We start from the raw sequence: 17,902 nt of genomic DNA, 5'->3' as shown, positions 1-17,902 counted from the left end.
CTTCTCATTGGAACGCGGAATGCGAATACAAGAATGAGCTCCAATAAGAAGTCTGCAATCTTTGTTAGTCGTTCAGTGAACGTGTCAGTTTTGCTGCAGACAACAGCGTGGGAAGGCCGGCGGGGGGGGGGGGGCAACCCAAGTTTATGTACAAAACAGGAAGCTCTCACATTGGACCTTATCCTCTAGTGAGGATCCCCAAAAAGAAGCAGGCAAGGCCCTTTTGGGGGGCGGGGGCACTGTTTTTGGAAAAGCCTGGCACTGTTACTTTACATCAGTGCTCCTCAGACTTTAGTGTGTATTTTGAGTCCTGGAAAGCGTGTTGAAATATAAGTTCTGATTCTGCAGGTCTGGTGTGGGGCTAAGACTCTGCATTTCTAAAAAAGCTCCCAGGTGATGCCGAGATTACGGGGGAATAAAAGCACGAGGGGTGGGAGGGGAAACTCCACTTTGAGTAAATGACAGGCTCTAAGCAATTGGAAAGAAACTCGAAACTCCGTCCTTTGGAGGGAGACGGAGGCTCCCTGACAAGCAGAAACACAGCGGAACGCAGAACGCGGCAGAAACGCGGCTACGCACCGCGCCTAGCTGCCCACACGCCCAGCGCCGGCCTTACCCCAGGATCAGCAGCGCGCTCTGCAGCCGTCTCCGCACCTCCAGGAACACGCGCGTCCCCGCCGCAGCTGCCGCCATAGCCGGCGCCCAGGCGCAGGTTCAGGGGAGTAGGGGCCAGCAGGGCCAGAAGCGGCTGCACGTGCGGCGGCGGCGGCCGTTCTGCAAAGGCAGGGCGGGCGTCCCGGACCCGATCCCTGGGCGGACACAGCCCGCCAGCCCACAGCGCCGTCTGCCGGGCGGAGAAAGCGCTGCCGCGAGAACTCGACCTGGGGGCGTGAGCGTTTTCAAGTCCCTGCCGGAGTCGGAGCGCCGACAAAGGTGCGGCAGCGAAAGCCAAACTGTCCTCCCCTGCTTCCTCTTGTGGGCGTGGCCCGGCGCGGTAGTCTCCCAGGAAGTGACCTTAAAAATCCGAGCCGAGTACTAGCGTAAGAATGAAGCTGGAGGGGAGGGGGATGATGGAAGGCGAAGATATAGACGGGCGCTGACCCCAGAAGGTTGGAGAACAGATTTATTCACCCAAGACACAAGCTTGTTTCGTTTTTAAATCAACTATAGTAACTTTTTTAGGAACCATGTCAGTTCTCTGGTAGCTCTCCTCTGAGGCAACGAATGTCCAGGATCGACCTGACATTACTTCTGCATGTAGACACAATTGGCTCTAAGATAGAAACAGTTGCAAAAATGTTAAGAAGTTTTCTCTTATCTTGGGGCGCCTGGGTGGCTCAGTTGGTTAAGCAACTGCCTTTGGCTCAGTCATGATCCCGGGGCCCTGCGGATCAAGGAGGATTCTGCCACAGGCTGCCTGCTTAGCAGGGAGGCTGCTTCTCCCTCTGACCCTCTCCCCTCTCATGCTCTCTCTCTCTCATTCTCTCTCAAATAAGTAAATAAAATCTTTTTTAAAAAAGAGGTTTTCTGGGGCGCCTGGGTGGCTCAGTGGGCTAAAGCCTCTGCCTTCGGCTGGGGTCATGATCCTAGGGTCCTAGGATCGAGCCCCGCGTCGGGCTCTCTGTTCAGCGGGGACCTGCTTCCTCCTCTCTCTCTGCCTGCCTCTCTGCCTACTTGTGATCTGTCAAATAAATAAATAAATAAAATCTTAAAAAAAAAAAAAAAGGTTTTCTGTTATCTATACAGAAGAGTGTGCGGGTAAATCCAGTACCATGAATCACAAGATTAGCTGTTCCTATAATCTTTGAAAAAAGGAAGATGAGAATGATTCCACAGGTACATTTACACTCGCCACGTTTATAGAAGTAAAAACTGATTGACAGAAGTCATAATGTTATTGGTGTTAGAAGATAATTTCACAAAGTTTCACCTAGTAAAGAAAAGGATCTATTAAAATGTAAGTACTTAAAAGGTGGTGGGAATACTTAAAATAGGGTAATATTAAGATATAAGGCTAGGGTGGTAAACTTATAAGGATTCTTTAAAATAATTCTTTAAAAACAAGGGGCTCAGGGCTTGGTCGGTGGAGCATTGGAGGCTTGATCTCCAGGTTGTTAAGTTCGAGACCAGGTTGGGTGCTACTTAAAAATAAAATCTTAAAAAAAAACAAAACCAAGAGACTGTTAGTTTTTAAAAACAGAAACAGTGATGGCCTGTCTTCATAAAATCATGTTTATTGACAGCCTTTAGCAGGAAGATTTTCCAAATAACAAATCCACTTCCCTAGAGATACTATTTTAAGACAAATTTTCTGAAATCAGTATCTGCAGTTCGTAAAGTTTATTGTGGTGCTTCACAAATTCCTGTATCCACCACAGTAATTCAAAATCATGGATGGAGGTAACAACACAGTTAAAAGAATTAAGTTTACTACTATTCCACCTCAAATAATGGTAATCATGAGTGATGATTTCAACTCCTAATACCTTCCACCTTTAGTTCTCAAAGCTATTAAGTCTTAAATGCTGCCACATTGTATGGAAATATTTGTCTTAGCACAGCATGGTCTTCATACTTGGGTGTTTGATTATTTTTAAAGATTGCTATATTGCTATATTTCATATATATTTCATATACACATTTTTAGATATATTATATAATACATATTATATATATATATTTTTCATATACACATTTGTAAAAAACAATCTTTTTTTTTCCTTTGACCCTACGGTTTAGGCAACACAGTGCAATCTTCCTCATAGTAACTACATGATTTAAAGAGACATAAACTCAAAATGTTTCTAAACCTGATGACAACGATTTATCTGCTAACTTCATCAGTCTCCCAACTTCTCTGGGCTTCAAGCTCCTCATATGAAATATTGAGGAATCGTTTAAATAACACTTAAATGACTGTTTAAATAATATATAAAAGCTGTTCTCAATTCCTAGCATCCCTTCCAACTCTCCATTAAGATGTGGCTGGCGCTGTCGAGTTGAAAACATCCGCTATTCCCCTTGCAGGCCCATCTGCTTGGTTGGTTGCCATGAGCGGCTTCCCCGACCGTCCGCTTGAGGGCGCTGTGGCAACAGCTTGCGCCGGGAGGCGAGGCACGGACCGGGGGCGGGGATCGCGGGTCGTCGACGTCGACGCTAGCGTGGGCGCGGGCGCAGTGCACGCTGGGAGCTGTCACTAGGCCCTTCGGCTCCCGGCCTCCGCGTCGCTGCCGCGGTTGCCAGGAGAGCGGCGCCGGCGGGGAGCGGCCGAGCCCACGGCAGGTAACAGCGTCCCCGCCCCCAGCGCGGTCGCGAGGCCGGCTGCCGGCCTTGAGCGGCCTCCTCGGCCTGGCTGGTTCCGGAGCCTCGGGGACGCCCCGCGGGGCAGTCTGCTGTGGCGTCGGGGGTGTTGCCGCCCTGGCCCCGCCTGGAGCCTGGAAACCGGCCGGCAGCCCTCCGGTTTCCGGAGAGGCGGGAGCTGCGCGGGGATCGGCGGGCCGGGGCCGGGCGGAGGCTCGAGGGCTGTCCCAGGCAAGGGTGGCTGCTTCCGAGCCTCCTGCGCTGGGGCCCAGCGGTGCGCAAGGTTGGGGTGGAGGTCGCACCTGTGAGATAAAGGCGCGCGGAGTAACCTCTTTGTTGGAGGAATCCAGGCTTCGTGCGGTCTCATTCATCTTGTGGGTTCTTTTAAGATTGAGGAGACAAGAATGCCTGCCATAGTTAATGTTCCCTGTGGGGGGTTGGAAAGGAGTGCAGAAGTTTATTAGAGGAAGTCAGGTTAGTCATACGGAAGTTGTTAACCATTATCACCTTTGATTCTCAAGCCTTTTAAAGTTGCAGCATAACAGTAGTTACTTGTTGGTCTCGTCCAGTCTTCTCCCCTACCCTGAGGTAGGGGAGGGGGAGTGGTACACAACTACTTTAAAGCTGAACGAATTGTGTTTCTGACACTATCTTATAGTTCTCTGGAGTTTGAGAAACATTGTGATAATCTCATTTGGAGACTTAGTTAAAGCAATCAACATGTTTTGATTAATTACCAAAAGGATAAGAAACCAAGTGTTCGCCTGACGATTAAGCCCAGAACTGTAGAAAGACAAAAATCTCTTAATTTCGATGTTGTTGGATTCTACGCAGACAGGTCTCCTATGTTCTCATGGACAGCATATGTTGACGTTATATGCTAAGAAATTCACCACCTGATAACAAAGTGATTTAGTTGAGCTGACAGAAGTTGTAACAAGAGTAAATTAAAATCAGTTGTAGTATAGATGTTTTATTTCAGTGATTCCTTAAAGCTGTCACTCTGAACGAAATCATTCCTCATTAGTACTGAATAGTAAATCTCCAGGTGTATCTAATTATTAGGAACCCATCTCTTGAAGAACTAAAAATGCCCAAGTTAATACACAAACCAGAAAATGTGACACCATAACCAAAATGTTAAACGTAAATTAAATGTTTGACTACATACAGTTTGAAGAGCCTTATTTTGTAGTTAAAGTGATGGGAAGAGCTCTGGTCTGGGAATGAAAGATTTTGTTCGCTTTCTTTCTTCTCCAGCTAACCAGATGTGATCTCTCTAGGCCTCAGTTTTGTCATCCTTTTAAGGGAATTTCATAATATCAGAGTTTTCCAAACTGATGTTCCTTGAACCCTGTTCTCAATCTAGGAACTGCTTTACTGCCCCCAAAACAGTGTTCCATGACAAATAATTTAGGAGCAAATAGGCTTAAAACAGTCTCACCTGGCCAGAAAGACTTTTCTAATGACCAACCTGTTAACATCTAGAATATAATTACATAGAATACCAATTTGAGAATTACTGTACCGATCTTCCTCAATTTATGATGGGGTTATGGCCTGATAAGCCTATCATAAATTGAAAATGTTGTAATTTGAAAAGTCATTTAATACGTCTAACCTATGTTACACATGCTCATAATACTTACATTAGCCTACAGTTGGGCAAAATCTATCAAAGCTCATTTTACTACAACAGTTTTGAATATGTTATATAATTTATTGAATATTGTGCTGAAAGGGAAAAACTGAATGATTGTGTGGATAAAGAACGGTTGTAAGCATATGAGTTGTTTACCCTCATGATGGCAGGGCTGACTAGGGGCTGAGGCTTGCGGCCACTGCGAAAAATTATAAATCGAATTCTCATGAGTTGAAGTGCCTGTATTTGAGCTGGGTCTCTTTCAGCTCTAAAATTCCCTACGTTATGCTTTCCTGCTTTTAGTTTAAGCTTTCTGTGGCATAAGCACCTAGGGCAGCGCACCCATGTAACAAAAGGCTTGTATTTTCCTTAGTAAAACATTAAGGATGCACATAGATTTCAGTGCACTTTAATGCTTTCATTTATAGCAGAGGAAGACTATCTTTTTTTTTTTTCAATCTCTTGATGCTTTTCTATAACCATAATTAATTCACATTTTGGATTTGGTTTTATGGTTAAGTAATTGATTTTATTGAGAATGGCATTATAAAGTTCCAAGAAGACTTGTTGATAATGGCATTATTTTTACTATGCCTGAGTTCCCTCTCTAGTCATGGGTGCTTAAACTATGAAATGTAATAAAAGCCACTTGAAATGTACTTAATTAATAACTAAATTTTAAGAGCTTAGATCATTGGAAAGAGTTCAAGGTTAAAACAAATTCTAAGACAGTCCTTTCTGAGTTGCTTACAAATGGGATCTAAGTATTGAATACAGTCTTAAATTATTTTGCTAAATTCTGTCAGGTGTCACTAGCACACAGCCAGTATGGCCACTTTAGTCTGTTCTTTGTTACTTTGTTAGGAGTGAGTGCTATTAATGTGCTCCTTTGTTTGGGGGGGGACAGGGATGGGAACAATACATTTAATAGGTGAGCCTTAATTCAGGTAAATTTTCTCCCTGAAATGAAACTGTTGAAAAGTATAGAGCTGCAAGTTTTGTGTAATAGCTTACAGTTTTTATTGAAAATTTATGATATGAAAATAAGTATTTTGATTCCCTTGTCTTTAAATGGTGATTTCCTTTTATTGTATTTACCTATTTACTGTCTCCTCCTCCCAATCTATCCAAGCCTAAAACCTCAGTAATTCTTCATTGCATAGGTCAAAGAAATAGAAATTTAAGGAAGAAATTACAGATAAGATGCATTCATTTTATGTGTACATTATATACACACCAAGGTAACCACCAGCACAATCAAGATTTAGAACATGCAACCACTCAGGCCTGTGTTGTTGTGCTTTTGCTTTCTTCAAATGCATGCTCTATGTCTTGGCATGTCTACATCATACTGTCCTAGCTCCAGTGCCACCTTGTCTGTGAATCCTTTTTTGATTACCTCATTTTGAAGTAACTTTCTTCTCTTCTAACTTTCCTGTCAGCGTTTATCTTCTTTTCTCTCCTTGGTGGATAAACCAATGGTATGCTCATAGTTCATGGTAGGCACTTATATTTATTTCTTGACCAAATGGCTAAGTGTAGTATTTCTCAAATGTTAGTCATTCTTACATCATCTTCAAAATTTTGGCCATATCTGCGTATTTCCTGTATCCTTGCTTTCTTTGTATTTCTTTATATCCTTGTAGTTACTAATATAATTTTTAATGAAAACTTGAAATAATCACCGTAAAGAAAAAATATCACTATCAACAGAAAGTAGATGTAAAGTTGAAAATAATGAAAACAAAACTTTTTACATTTTAGAAACTGCTGGCTACTGAACACTCTTAAACTAAAACTTAAACTCTAAAACTTGCTTACTTGCTTTCTTTGTTTAAAAGAATTACGGAGGTGTTGCCATCAATCTGAGAACTTCCTGATGCAGTCAGAGGCATTACAATAGAACGAAGAGGGAATAAATTCTTTACTGATTCAGTGTCACTTAGCCCTCTCCTTGGGCCCCATAAAATTATCTCACATCTGATGGGTGGCCAAAATTTGGGAAGACACTGAATTAATCAGGGCTGAAAATTCCTTAGAATTTTATCTGTGAAAGAATTGGGAAATAAAACCTAAATTGCCAATTAAAAGGTATACTAGAGTTAACTTCAAAAATGCAATAAAAAGACTAAATGGTCATTATTGAATTAGATAAGTGTCTTTTTTTTCAAAAAATGTTTTTAATGTTGTTAATGTTACTTTTCCAAATAAAACATCCACTTTTTTTTTTTAAACATCCACCTTTTTATTATTAGGATATCATAGCTGTAAGATAAACCTTTGAATCTGAAGAAATCTAAAAATCAGTGGACACCTTTTATATGACAAAGTGATGACTGTTGATTCAGTAGTGATGAAATGTTGATAATTTGTTTATCTGGCAAAGCTCCTATAAGCATGGATAAGGTAATAAGCTTAAGAGACTATCATATCTCCCTTACTTCTTCTTTCATCACTTTTTAAGTTTGAGTTGGATTTTAATATTTCCATCCTACAGAAGACATTTCTGGCCTTTTGGGTTTTTTTTTTTGTTTGGTTTTTTGGTTTTTTGTTTTTTTTTCCTTCTGGGGTAATGAAAAATTCTCCTCTCTCATGGAAACAGTTTAATGTGAATAGACAGGAAAATAAATGCCCTGCTCTTGTTCTGTAAAATACGTCCTGTATTTCAGCTTGCTGTAGTTATTTTCAGGCGTATATATGTATTGTGAGCTTAATGTTTAAATTACCATTATTTTGTGTTCATGAACAAAGAGTTCAGGTGAATAGACCATTTAGTTTGGTGTTTTTGTTTTCCAAAAAATAATTTACCTGAATGGTAATACTAGGTTTATGAGTATACACAATAATTTGCTACTCAACCAGAGGTCAGATTGCTGTTAATCTAAGGTTCTGGGATACAACCTTTATTTATGAAGTACGAAGTACGAAGAGAGCCCTCTTTATTAAAAGAGCTTTCACCCGAATGAGTAGTTTCTTTCCTGTCTCTACTATAAAATAAAGCAGCAGAATAGAAGTGGTGCTGATAAACTCTTATATTTGAAAGTAACAACTGACTGTAATCAGAAAAACTATAAAAACATAGCAATTTTAGTCCTTTAAGTTATACAGGTAAATAACCATTTGCTTTTGTGTGTGTGGGATATATCAGCTACTTGAAACCCTTAGAATATGTGTTAGTGTAATCAGTCAGATTTTCCAAGTAGCTGGAACTTTTGTATATTGTGCACCACGGATGCAGTCCTGGTCTGCTGTTATGCTTTCTGCTTGTCTTCAACATGATGTATTTTGCACAGTGGCTTTTCATATGCACTTAACACATGTCTTACAATGTCTTGATTTGAAAATTTCCTGGACAGAAGTTTTTCTCAGTAGGGGGAGAGAAATAGAATATAGTACTTGCTTTAAAGTTAGTGTCTTTCATTTTGGAAGAAAAATAAATATTTAAATGACTTCCATATTGTATACCTGCAGTTCTGTAAATATTACCACAAATTAGTCAGGAGTCCACCCTTAAACCTAAAATGGGATTCCAGCAAATGATTATTTTTATGGCACCTGTCATTTTATTGGAAGGCTGTTTTCAAAGCATTATGCCCCAAGCCTACCTCATTCTATTAATTTGAGGTTGCCTGTGTGATGTGATAACTGCTGTTTTTATTATGTTTAAGTTAGAGGTTTGGGTTTAAAAAGTAAATATTCAGTAGTTTGCCTCCTTGGGGATTGATTTCTTCGCTGTGCAAAAGGTTTTTATTTTTGATGTAGTCCCAATAGTTACCGTTTGTTTTTCCATTGTCAAAGAAGACCTACCTAGGAAAACGTTACTTACCATGGTCAATCTCAGAGAAATTACTACTTTTGTTCTTTTCTAGGATTTTTTTGGTTTCAGGTCTCACATTTAGGTCTTCAGTCCATTTTATTTTTGTGTATGAGTATTAAAAAGTGGTCCAGTGTTACTCTTTTTCATGTATCCATCCCATTTTCCCAGCATCATTTATTGAAGAAACTTTTCCCCATTGGATATTCTTGCCTCCTTTGTCATAGACTAATTGACCATATATGTGTGGGTTTATTTCTGGGCTCTCTATTCACTTCCATTGATGTGTCTGTTTTTGTGCCAGTACTATACTGCTTAGATTACTACAGCTTTGTAGTATTTCTTGAAATCTGGAATAGTGATACCTCTAGCTTTATATCCATTAAGGGGTTAATGTCCAAAATTATAAAGAATTTATACAACTTGGCACCAACCCCCCCTCACCTACCACCCAAACAGTCCAATTAAAAAATGGGCAGAGGACCTGAATAGACTATTGTCCAGAGAAGACATACAGATGGCCAAGAGATATATGAAAAGATGTTCAACATAAGTAATCATCAGGGAAACACAAATCAGGACTACAATGAAATATCACCTTACACCTGCCAAAACAGCTAAAATCAGAAAGACAAGAAGTACTAAGTGTTGGTGAGGATGTGGAGAGAAAAGAACTTCTGTGTACAGTTGGTGGGAATGCAAATTGGTATAGCCACTGTGGAAAAGAGTATGGAGGGTTCTCAAAAACTTAAAAACATAAATACCATATGATCCAGCAATCCCACTGGGTATTTATCCAAAAAAATGAGAACATGAGTTAGAAAGGTATATGCATCCCTATGTTTGTTGCAGCATTAGTTGTAATAGCCAAGATACAGAAACAACCCAAGTGTCCACTGCCAGAAGAATGGATAAGGAAGATGTAGTGTATACACATAACAGAAAATTACACAGACATAAAAAGAATGGGATTGTGCCATTTGAAACAAAATGGATAGATCTAAAGGATGTTGTGTAAAGTGAAATAAATCAGACTGAAAAAAAGACAAATACCATGTGATCTCACTCATAGCAGGAGTCTAAAGAAATGAATGAACAAACAGAAAGGATCAGACCTATAAAAATACGGAGAACTGATGGATGTAGGAGGGGGAGAGGATGACAGGATCCACAAAATGAATGAAGGGTAGTGGAGATGCAGGCTTCCAGTTATGGAGTGAATAAATCATGGGAGTAAAGTGTATGCCATGAAAAATATAGTCAGTGATACTGTAACAGCACTGTATGGTGACAGGTGGTAGCTACACTTGTGGTGAGCATACCATAACATGTAAACCTGTCCCATCACCTGAAACTAATGTAACATGGTGTGTCAACTATACTCAAAAAATTGTTTTAAATAAAATGTTTTTTGACAATATCTATCTAGTCATCTTTGGCTGTATAACAGATTATCTCAAAATGTAGTGATTTAAAGCAGTAAATAATTTCTTTCAAAAGGGATTGGGGAGCAATTTGGCTGTGAGGTTCTGGCTTAAGTTTTGTGAGGTTACAGTCAGAGAGTGGCAGGGACTGCAGTCATCTTTAGGTTCAATTGGAAGCAGAGAACCCCTTTCCAAAGTGGTTCACTCACATACTAGCAGGTTATTTCTGGCTGTTGAAGGAAGGCCTAAGTTTATCCCCATAGGGCTCCTTTAAGTGTCCTTATCACATAAAGGCTAGGTTGCCCCAGAATAAGTGATCCAAGAGATAGCACATAGACCAGCAGTGATTTTGTGTAGGAGGGTAATTATACAAGCGAAGGAGTATCAGGAGTTGAGGATCATTGGAGGCTATCCTGGAAGCTAGCTACCACATTTTATAAAGCTAGTATGTGTATATGTCACCAATAAGCAGTACATACTTATTCAATATGCAGTTTATACACAGCTCATGGTTTTAGAATAAAGATTGACTTAATATGCGAACTTGATTATATTACTAAATGAAGCACATACTTTATCCACAAAATTCTTAGTTTCTGTGGTTCTTTGGGGGGTGGTGGAATGACTCTGGGTTCAGATGTAACACTAAATATCTAGATTTTATTCGTTTTGATTTTCTTTTTGTTATTAAATGAAGGAGGGAGGGAATGCCATGTGTTACACAGCTGCTATTTGATTTTCTATGGGGACATTACTCCTTTATTTTTTAAAAAATTAAGCTTATTTAATACCAAAAAGATTTTAAAGGTATAGAAAGAACTATACAGAGAAAAGTCTCCCTCCCCCTGACCCCCATCTATGCAGTTTCCACCTGGCCAACTGAAAGTAATCAGTTTTACTTTCTTGTGTGTTCTTGCAGATCTATATCATATATATGCAAATTATAGGATTTTTTATAAATGGTAGCATACTGTGTACACTGTTGTGTACCTTGATTTTTTTTTTTAGTTCATATATTTTAGAAACATTTTCTAAATCAATACATAGACTTTATTCGTTCTTTTTGCCAGCCAAGTATATTCTGTTGTCTTCAGTTTTTATAATCATTATTGGTCATTTACTATAAGTCAGGCAAGGACTGACTAGGAGCTGGGGATGTGAAAGCTAAAAATGATGCGTACTCAATCATAGGGATTAATACCCTTGGGAGTCACACAGCTCAATTAAGTAAAGCAAAGTAAGTTCTGTGGTAGAGGAAGTACCGTGTGTAGTGGGAGGTCACAGAAAGGAGGTGTATATATATGAGTGTTGGAGAGAGAATAGTTAGGGAAGCCTTCACAACTGGGGTAAAATCTGAAGCATAAGCATAAGTAGGAACTAGCCAAGTTAAGTTGGGATTTAGGTTTCAGGCAGAAGGAAGTTTTTAAAAAGATTTTAAAATGTATTAAAAAGCTATAGTCATTTTAAAACAGTGTGGTACTGACATAGAGGCAGACATGTAGGCCAGTGGAATAGAATAGAAAGCCTTGAATTAAACCCTAGTGTATATATGGTCAAATAATCTTCAACAAAGAGTGCCAGACCAATCAATCCGGTAAGGATAGCCTCTTCAACAAATGGTATTGAGAAAACTGGATATCCACATGCAAAAGAATGAAATTGAAAACTTATTTTATGCTATATGAGAAATTAACTTAAAACAGATTAAATCCTAAACATAATACCTAAAACATAAACTTATAGAAGAAAACATAAGGGGAAAGCATCATGACATTGGGTTTGGCAATGATTTCTTGGGTATAACAACAAAAACACAGGTAACAAAGGCAAAAATAGGTAAGTGGGACTACATCAAACTTAAAAACTCTTATGCGTCAAAGGATACAATAAGAGATATAAAAAGGCAGCCTACTAAAATAGAAAATTTTCAGAAATGTGTCTAAGGGGCTGATATCCTGACTATATTAAGAACTGCAACTCAGCAACAAAAATACAACCTAATTAAAAAATGGGCAAAGACTTGAAATAGACATTTCTCCAATGATTATATACAAATAACCAGAACATATGAAAAAAGATTTTCAGCATCATTAATCATTAGAGAAATGCAAATCAAAGCTACCATGAGATGCTACCTCACACCTATTTCAGTGGGTACTGTCAAAAAATTAAAAGTTTTGGCAAGGATATGGAGAAATTAGAACACTTATATACTGTTGGTGGAAATGGAAAATGGTGTGGCTGCTATGGAAAACAGCTTGGTGGTTTCTCTTAAAAACAGACCTGCCATATGGTCCAGCTTTCCCACTTCTGGGTATATTCAAAAGAATTGAGGATCCTGAAGAAATATTTGCACGCTCAAGTTCATAGCAGCACTATTCACAACAGCTTAGAGGTAGAAAACATAAATGTCTGTGAAGAGATGAATGGATAAATATACACATAGAATTGAATATTATTTAATCTTAAAAGGGAAGGAGATCCTTAGGGTCCACGCTGGGCATCAGCCTACCTTAAAAAAAAAAAAAAAATCTTGTCACACACTACAACATGGATGAGCCTTGAGGACATTATGTTAAATGAAATCAGTCACAAAAAAGCCAAAATACTGTATGGTTCCACTTGCTTGAAGTATCTAAAGTACTCAGATTAGAAGCAGAAAGTAAAACGCTGGTTGCCAGAGGCTGGCAAAGAGGGAAAATAAGGGTTTTTTAATGTGTGTAGAGTTTTAGTTTTACAAAATGAAAAAATTCTGAAGGTTAATTACACAATGTGAATATACTTAACACTGCTGAACTGTACACGTAAAAATGGTTAAGATGATTTTATGTTTGGGTTTTGTTTTTTTTTTCCTACCACAGTTGGAAAAGATAAATATTAACCTTTTGGAAACATGAAGGATATATGCATTTTAAAAATGCTATCCTGCAATGAAAGCCGTGTTTCTAAACATTGAAAAAGGGCCTAATTAAAGAATGAGCCTAGAGGGGTTGAATCAGGAAATATTGTACCGGCTCAGTTGGTAGAGTATGTGACTCTGGATCCGGGGCTAATGAGTTCAATCCCACTTTGGGCATAGAGCTTACTTGGGGAAGAAAAAAAAGGAAGATATTATACAAAGTCATAGCATTTTTGAATATAGTTAAAATAAATTAGATAAATTTTAAGTGATGAAAGGGAGCATTGGCCATTCCCAGAAAAGAGCATATTTAAAGTCACTGAGGTAAGAGGCAGTAAGTCTTATACAGTTGGCTAGTTTGTAAAAATATGCATTGGCACTTATTAAAGATGGAAGGCCAATTTTATTAAGGATCATCATGATAGGTATGGGGACCACTGCAATGGGATTTTATAGTGGAGGAGAGAGATCAACCTCCACTCTGAGTACAACGTGGGCAAGTGTTGGTTTATAACCTCCTCAGAGCCTGTTATCTGAAATCCGAAACCAGCCCTGTCTGTGGCAAGAAAGGAGTGACGGAACAAAGGGATCAACCACTCCAGATTTATAGGTGGCAAGTTTAATAACTGAGGGAATTTACATATGAGGCTTGTCTTGGATGGCCTCAAAACCAGTAAATCTTCACACGCACTCACTTGCAGAAATCTTAAAAGTTTATATAGACACCTTTACTGGGTTCAGTCACGTACCCGGTCCAGGTAGCCCCCACACCACGTTTCTATCTCAAGGCTGTATCCTTAGAGAAACTTCTGCGATCAGGGAAGGCAAACAGAACACACTGTCTAAGGACAGGAAAGGAAGTGAGGAGCCTCCAGTTGCCTGTGTCCAGCTCATGGGTCAACAGGCAGTTGCATCTTGATGACCTCCAGCAAGTGGGACCTTATAGCCAAGGAGCATAGTGAGAGTCAGAGGATGGAAAATGACTCTTAAGAGAAAACATCAAGGGTAAGGGGGCATTCTGCCTGAACCGACCTAACAGGATTCTTGTTGAAGATAGATTGGGGTGTCCAGATGATGGACGATGAGGAGCCTAATCAGATATTAAGTGTGGTCAGATACTGAAGGTGGGAGTTTCTGGTTAAGCTGATATAGCAGAGTTCTTGATAAAACTATGTTTTAGCAGAAAGTGCACAGGTGGACCTAGGAGAGGGAGGATTCATAAGTTTTACTAAAGTTTGGTCAAGCAAAGAAATTTTATCACCAGGTTTTGCTTAGCTAGGATAAAAATATGAACTATAAGATTGAACGAATGGGTCCAGTTTATGAAAAGACTTCATATGACTATGAGTAAGAGGTTGTGTTTCATTTCTAAGTAATTATTACTGTTATAGCTGCAATAGGCTATTTCTTAGGTGTTAAGTAAGCCTTGGGCTAAAGTGCTTCTTGTGGACTATAAGTTTACTTTCAGAGCTTCAAGCAGGGAGTATGCTCAAACTGTTTTACTGTGTAAAATTAATTGGCTCTTAGAAAGCTGAAGGTGTTGAGGGTGCCTGGGTGGCTCAGTGGGTTAAGCCACTGCCTTCGGCTCAGGTCATGATCTCAGGGTCCTGGGATCGAGTCCCAAATCGGGCTCTCTGCTCAGCAGGAAGCCTGCTTCTCTCTCTCTCTCTCTCTCTCTCTCTCCCCCCGCCTGCCTCTCTGCCTACTTGTGATCGCTCTCTGTCAAATAAGTAAATAAAATCTTAAAAAAATAAAAAATAAAAAGAAACAGGATCTTAAAAAAAAAAAGAAAGAAAGCTGAATGTGTTGAAAGCAGAAGACTGTTACAGTAGTCCAGATGGAAACTATTCAGGAGACATGGTAAAAAGACCATTCTGAAAGATAGTGTTTACCACAGCCAACTTTGAGTGGGGGTGGAAGTGGGTGGTGATTTATAGATCGATTTTATATAAGAGTAGGAAATAAGGCCAAAGTGCAAGCGTGTGTGATTGGAAAGATGAGAATACTGTTTATTTCAGTAATTAAGTAAAAATAGAAAACTGAGAGTAATAATAGCAGTGCTTGACAAGTTATATTTCTAGTGTTGGAATGATATCCTAAAAAAATGTAAGAACAGAGTATGAAAGTGAGGAGCGGTGTAATAATAATGATAACAGTTCGTGGTTTATCAGTGTTTCAGAGGATACCCAGTTTTTGTAAAAGGACTCTGAATAAGGATTTTACAATAAGCAACACCATATTTTGGTTCTGATTCTGTTAGGTGCTTCAGAATCTACCAAAATATCTACAGTTAATTCTCTTTCTTGCCAGGTAACACCTCAGCAAGGTTCTTTTGTTTTTTTCATGATATTAATACTGTTCTATTTTCATCTAAACCTTAAAACATGATACGAAATGCACGTTGGAAGAGATGTAAAGGCAGAGGCAGGCCTGCCACAGGTAGTTTCCCATTATTCTCTGTGAAGTGTCTTGATATCTTCAAAATTAATTATAGCTGCTTTCCTTTGCCCATTAGGGGATTTAACACCTGCAGTGCTACTTACTGTCCAGCACTATTCTTTTACAACTTTGCATAAACTGATGTGCAGACACATGCATAGTTTGTGTCCAGTGTGAATCCTCTTTTATATATCCCTAAAGGTAAAATTGCTCAGCCAAAATGTTAGTTTCTTCCTGCTCATGTAATATTTTGATCTTATTCTTTAGATGCATAGGCGCAGTTGAATTTACATCTTTGTGTATGTGTGTTTTCCTCATGGTTTTACTTTTGGAACAGTTTTAATAAAATTTACAAAACAAAATAAAACTCTGCATGGGATTTTTTTGTTGTTTGGGAAAAAGTGCATCTTTTTTCACAGGCTAGAAAATTGGTTTACAGATACTCAGTAAAACACACTGGGAAATACAGAAAAACTTGGACTGTTCGTTATATATAATACAGCATTTTTTTGTGTTCATGCAATAACCAGTTTCTATTTTTAAATTAAATACTATGATTAATAGTATGTCATTTATTTAAAAAATGCTGAGAGCATTACTACTATTTTTAAAATGATTAAATTTTATTTTCTTGGAAATAATTATTTGACTTAATATGGTGCTAAACTTTAATTTTAACTTAATATGGTGCTAATATGGTTTAACTTAATTGTGCTAAAATTTTTTTTTTTTGCTTTTTTTTACATTTTTTTCTAGTAGTTTGTTTCAGTTAAGAATATATTTCTTTAAAGATTGGGGCACCTGGGTGGCTCAGTGAGTTAAGCCTCTGCCTTCAGTTCAGGTCATGATCTCAGGGTCCTGGGATTGCGGCCCACATCTGGCTCTCTGCTCAGCGGGGAGCCTACTTCCCCCTCTCTCTCTGCCTGCGGCTCTGCCTACTTGTGATCTCTCTCTCTGTCAAATAAATAAATAAAATCTTTTTAAAAAATAAACTATTTGTCATTGTTAAATGAAGAATATTACTCAGCTACTAATGAGCATATTTATTTTGAGAAGGATACTTTCTGAGAAGGGATGTTTTAAATAAACTGGAAGAAGTACTTGGTAGGATAGCTAATTTTAGTGTTGTACTTCATCTTGTGTTTCACATCTTTTTAATCGTTCTATATAGTCACACACTCATTGTTACTTAGCATTATCTCACATTTCACCTTCTGTTTATTAAGAAGCAAGCAGTGTTTTTTCTTTTTAATTGAAAACAAGACCAGAATATGGCCAATCTAAATAATTTAGATTTTCTTTAAGTATATTATGCTGACACTCTCAGGCTGACTTACCCTGGCCACCTAAAAAGTTAGTTTCATTTCCCACCACCAAATTCAATCAGTGTATATATAGGGAAATCAAATGGATTTTAATATTGACAAATACCAAACATTAAAAAGATATGTTTGAAAAAGCATTATAAATCCCAAAGCCAAAATTTAGTTGTTTGACATTCTCAGTTTTAGATTATTCACACAACTACTTCTTTCTGTGTGATTGATACAAATATGATATGACTAAATCAGAATATGTAATTGAGCCATCTGTTCCAACTATTTAGGTTCTGCCCCTTTCACCATGGTCATTTATTGAATAGGATCACTGTTTTACAGATACCCAAGCAAAAACCTTTTATATCAGAATTTATAGTTATTTCACCTTATGCTTTAACCTACACACTTTCAGTATTGAGCAGTGATAATAGGTTTGGGGTATTCAGAGTTCAGCTTTGGTCCTTGTCCCTAAGGCAAGGTCTAAAAGAAACGACGGAAATATATGTACTTACACCATTATAGTGTTTTTAAAAAGTAAGTGGAATAAGAAAAGAAAGAAAAATGTCTAAAAAATGAGGACTGAAAGAGTTAAGAAAGCCTCTATAGCTGCAACAGGATTTTTTTGTTTGTTTTGTTTTGTTTTGTTTTGAAAAATTGAGTAAGAGAGGAGAGGTGGGATATGTCAGGCAGAAGAATTAAGAGTTGTGATAAAAAAAAAATAGTTGACAAAGGCAGTGATTATGGACCAGGCCTAGGTGTTAGCCAGCCAGAGTTCTTCCTGGTTCCTTCTCTTAACTCTATGTGAACCTCAAACACCAGAATGTTCATATGTACATGGCTGCATGAATGTACTTGCCCCGTGGATTTGTAATGAACATTACATGAGATAACTTGTATAAAAGGGTTTAGCATGGTGCCTGCTACACGAAGTCAGTGTGAGCTGCTGTTAGTAATCATCATCATCTTGAATAATGTTTGGGCAGTGTTTGTTTGGCTTCTGTCTTGGGGGACAGGATATTACCTTTAACTCAAGGGCATATGTTTCATTATTACAGCTATTAACAT

The 17,902-nt window shown here is 38.6% G+C and overlaps 2 protein-coding genes across 2 annotated transcripts in view; one reads left to right on the top strand and one right to left on the bottom strand.

Annotated features, from left to right (window-relative positions):
• UBE3D (ubiquitin protein ligase E3D) overlaps nucleotides 1–923 on the bottom strand; it is a 158,087-nt gene extending 157,164 nt beyond the window's left edge. Inside the window, exon 1 of the mRNA XM_080805554.1 lies at nucleotides 617–923. Within this exon, the coding sequence (XP_080661680.1) occupies nucleotides 617–693 (77 nt within the window). The 5' untranslated portion in view covers nucleotides 694–923. The remainder of the gene's footprint in view (nucleotides 1–616) is intronic.
• Nucleotides 924–3,173: 2,250 nt separating this feature from the next.
• Nucleotides 3,174–17,902, top strand: part of DOP1A (DOP1 leucine zipper like protein A) — a 104,606-nt gene continuing 89,877 nt past the window's right edge. The window contains exon 1 of the mRNA XM_080806957.1: nucleotides 3,174–3,282. The gene's annotated coding sequence lies outside the window, so the exon portion shown is untranslated. The remainder of the gene's footprint in view (nucleotides 3,283–17,902) is intronic.

This window comes from Martes martes (assembly GCF_963455335.1).
Source record: "Martes martes genome assembly, chromosome: 6".
In the NCBI taxonomy this organism is placed as follows: Eukaryota; Metazoa; Chordata; class Mammalia; order Carnivora; family Mustelidae; genus Martes; species Martes martes.
Note: the sequence above shows the minus strand (reverse complement) of the source record. Positions and strands in the feature narration are given on the sequence as shown.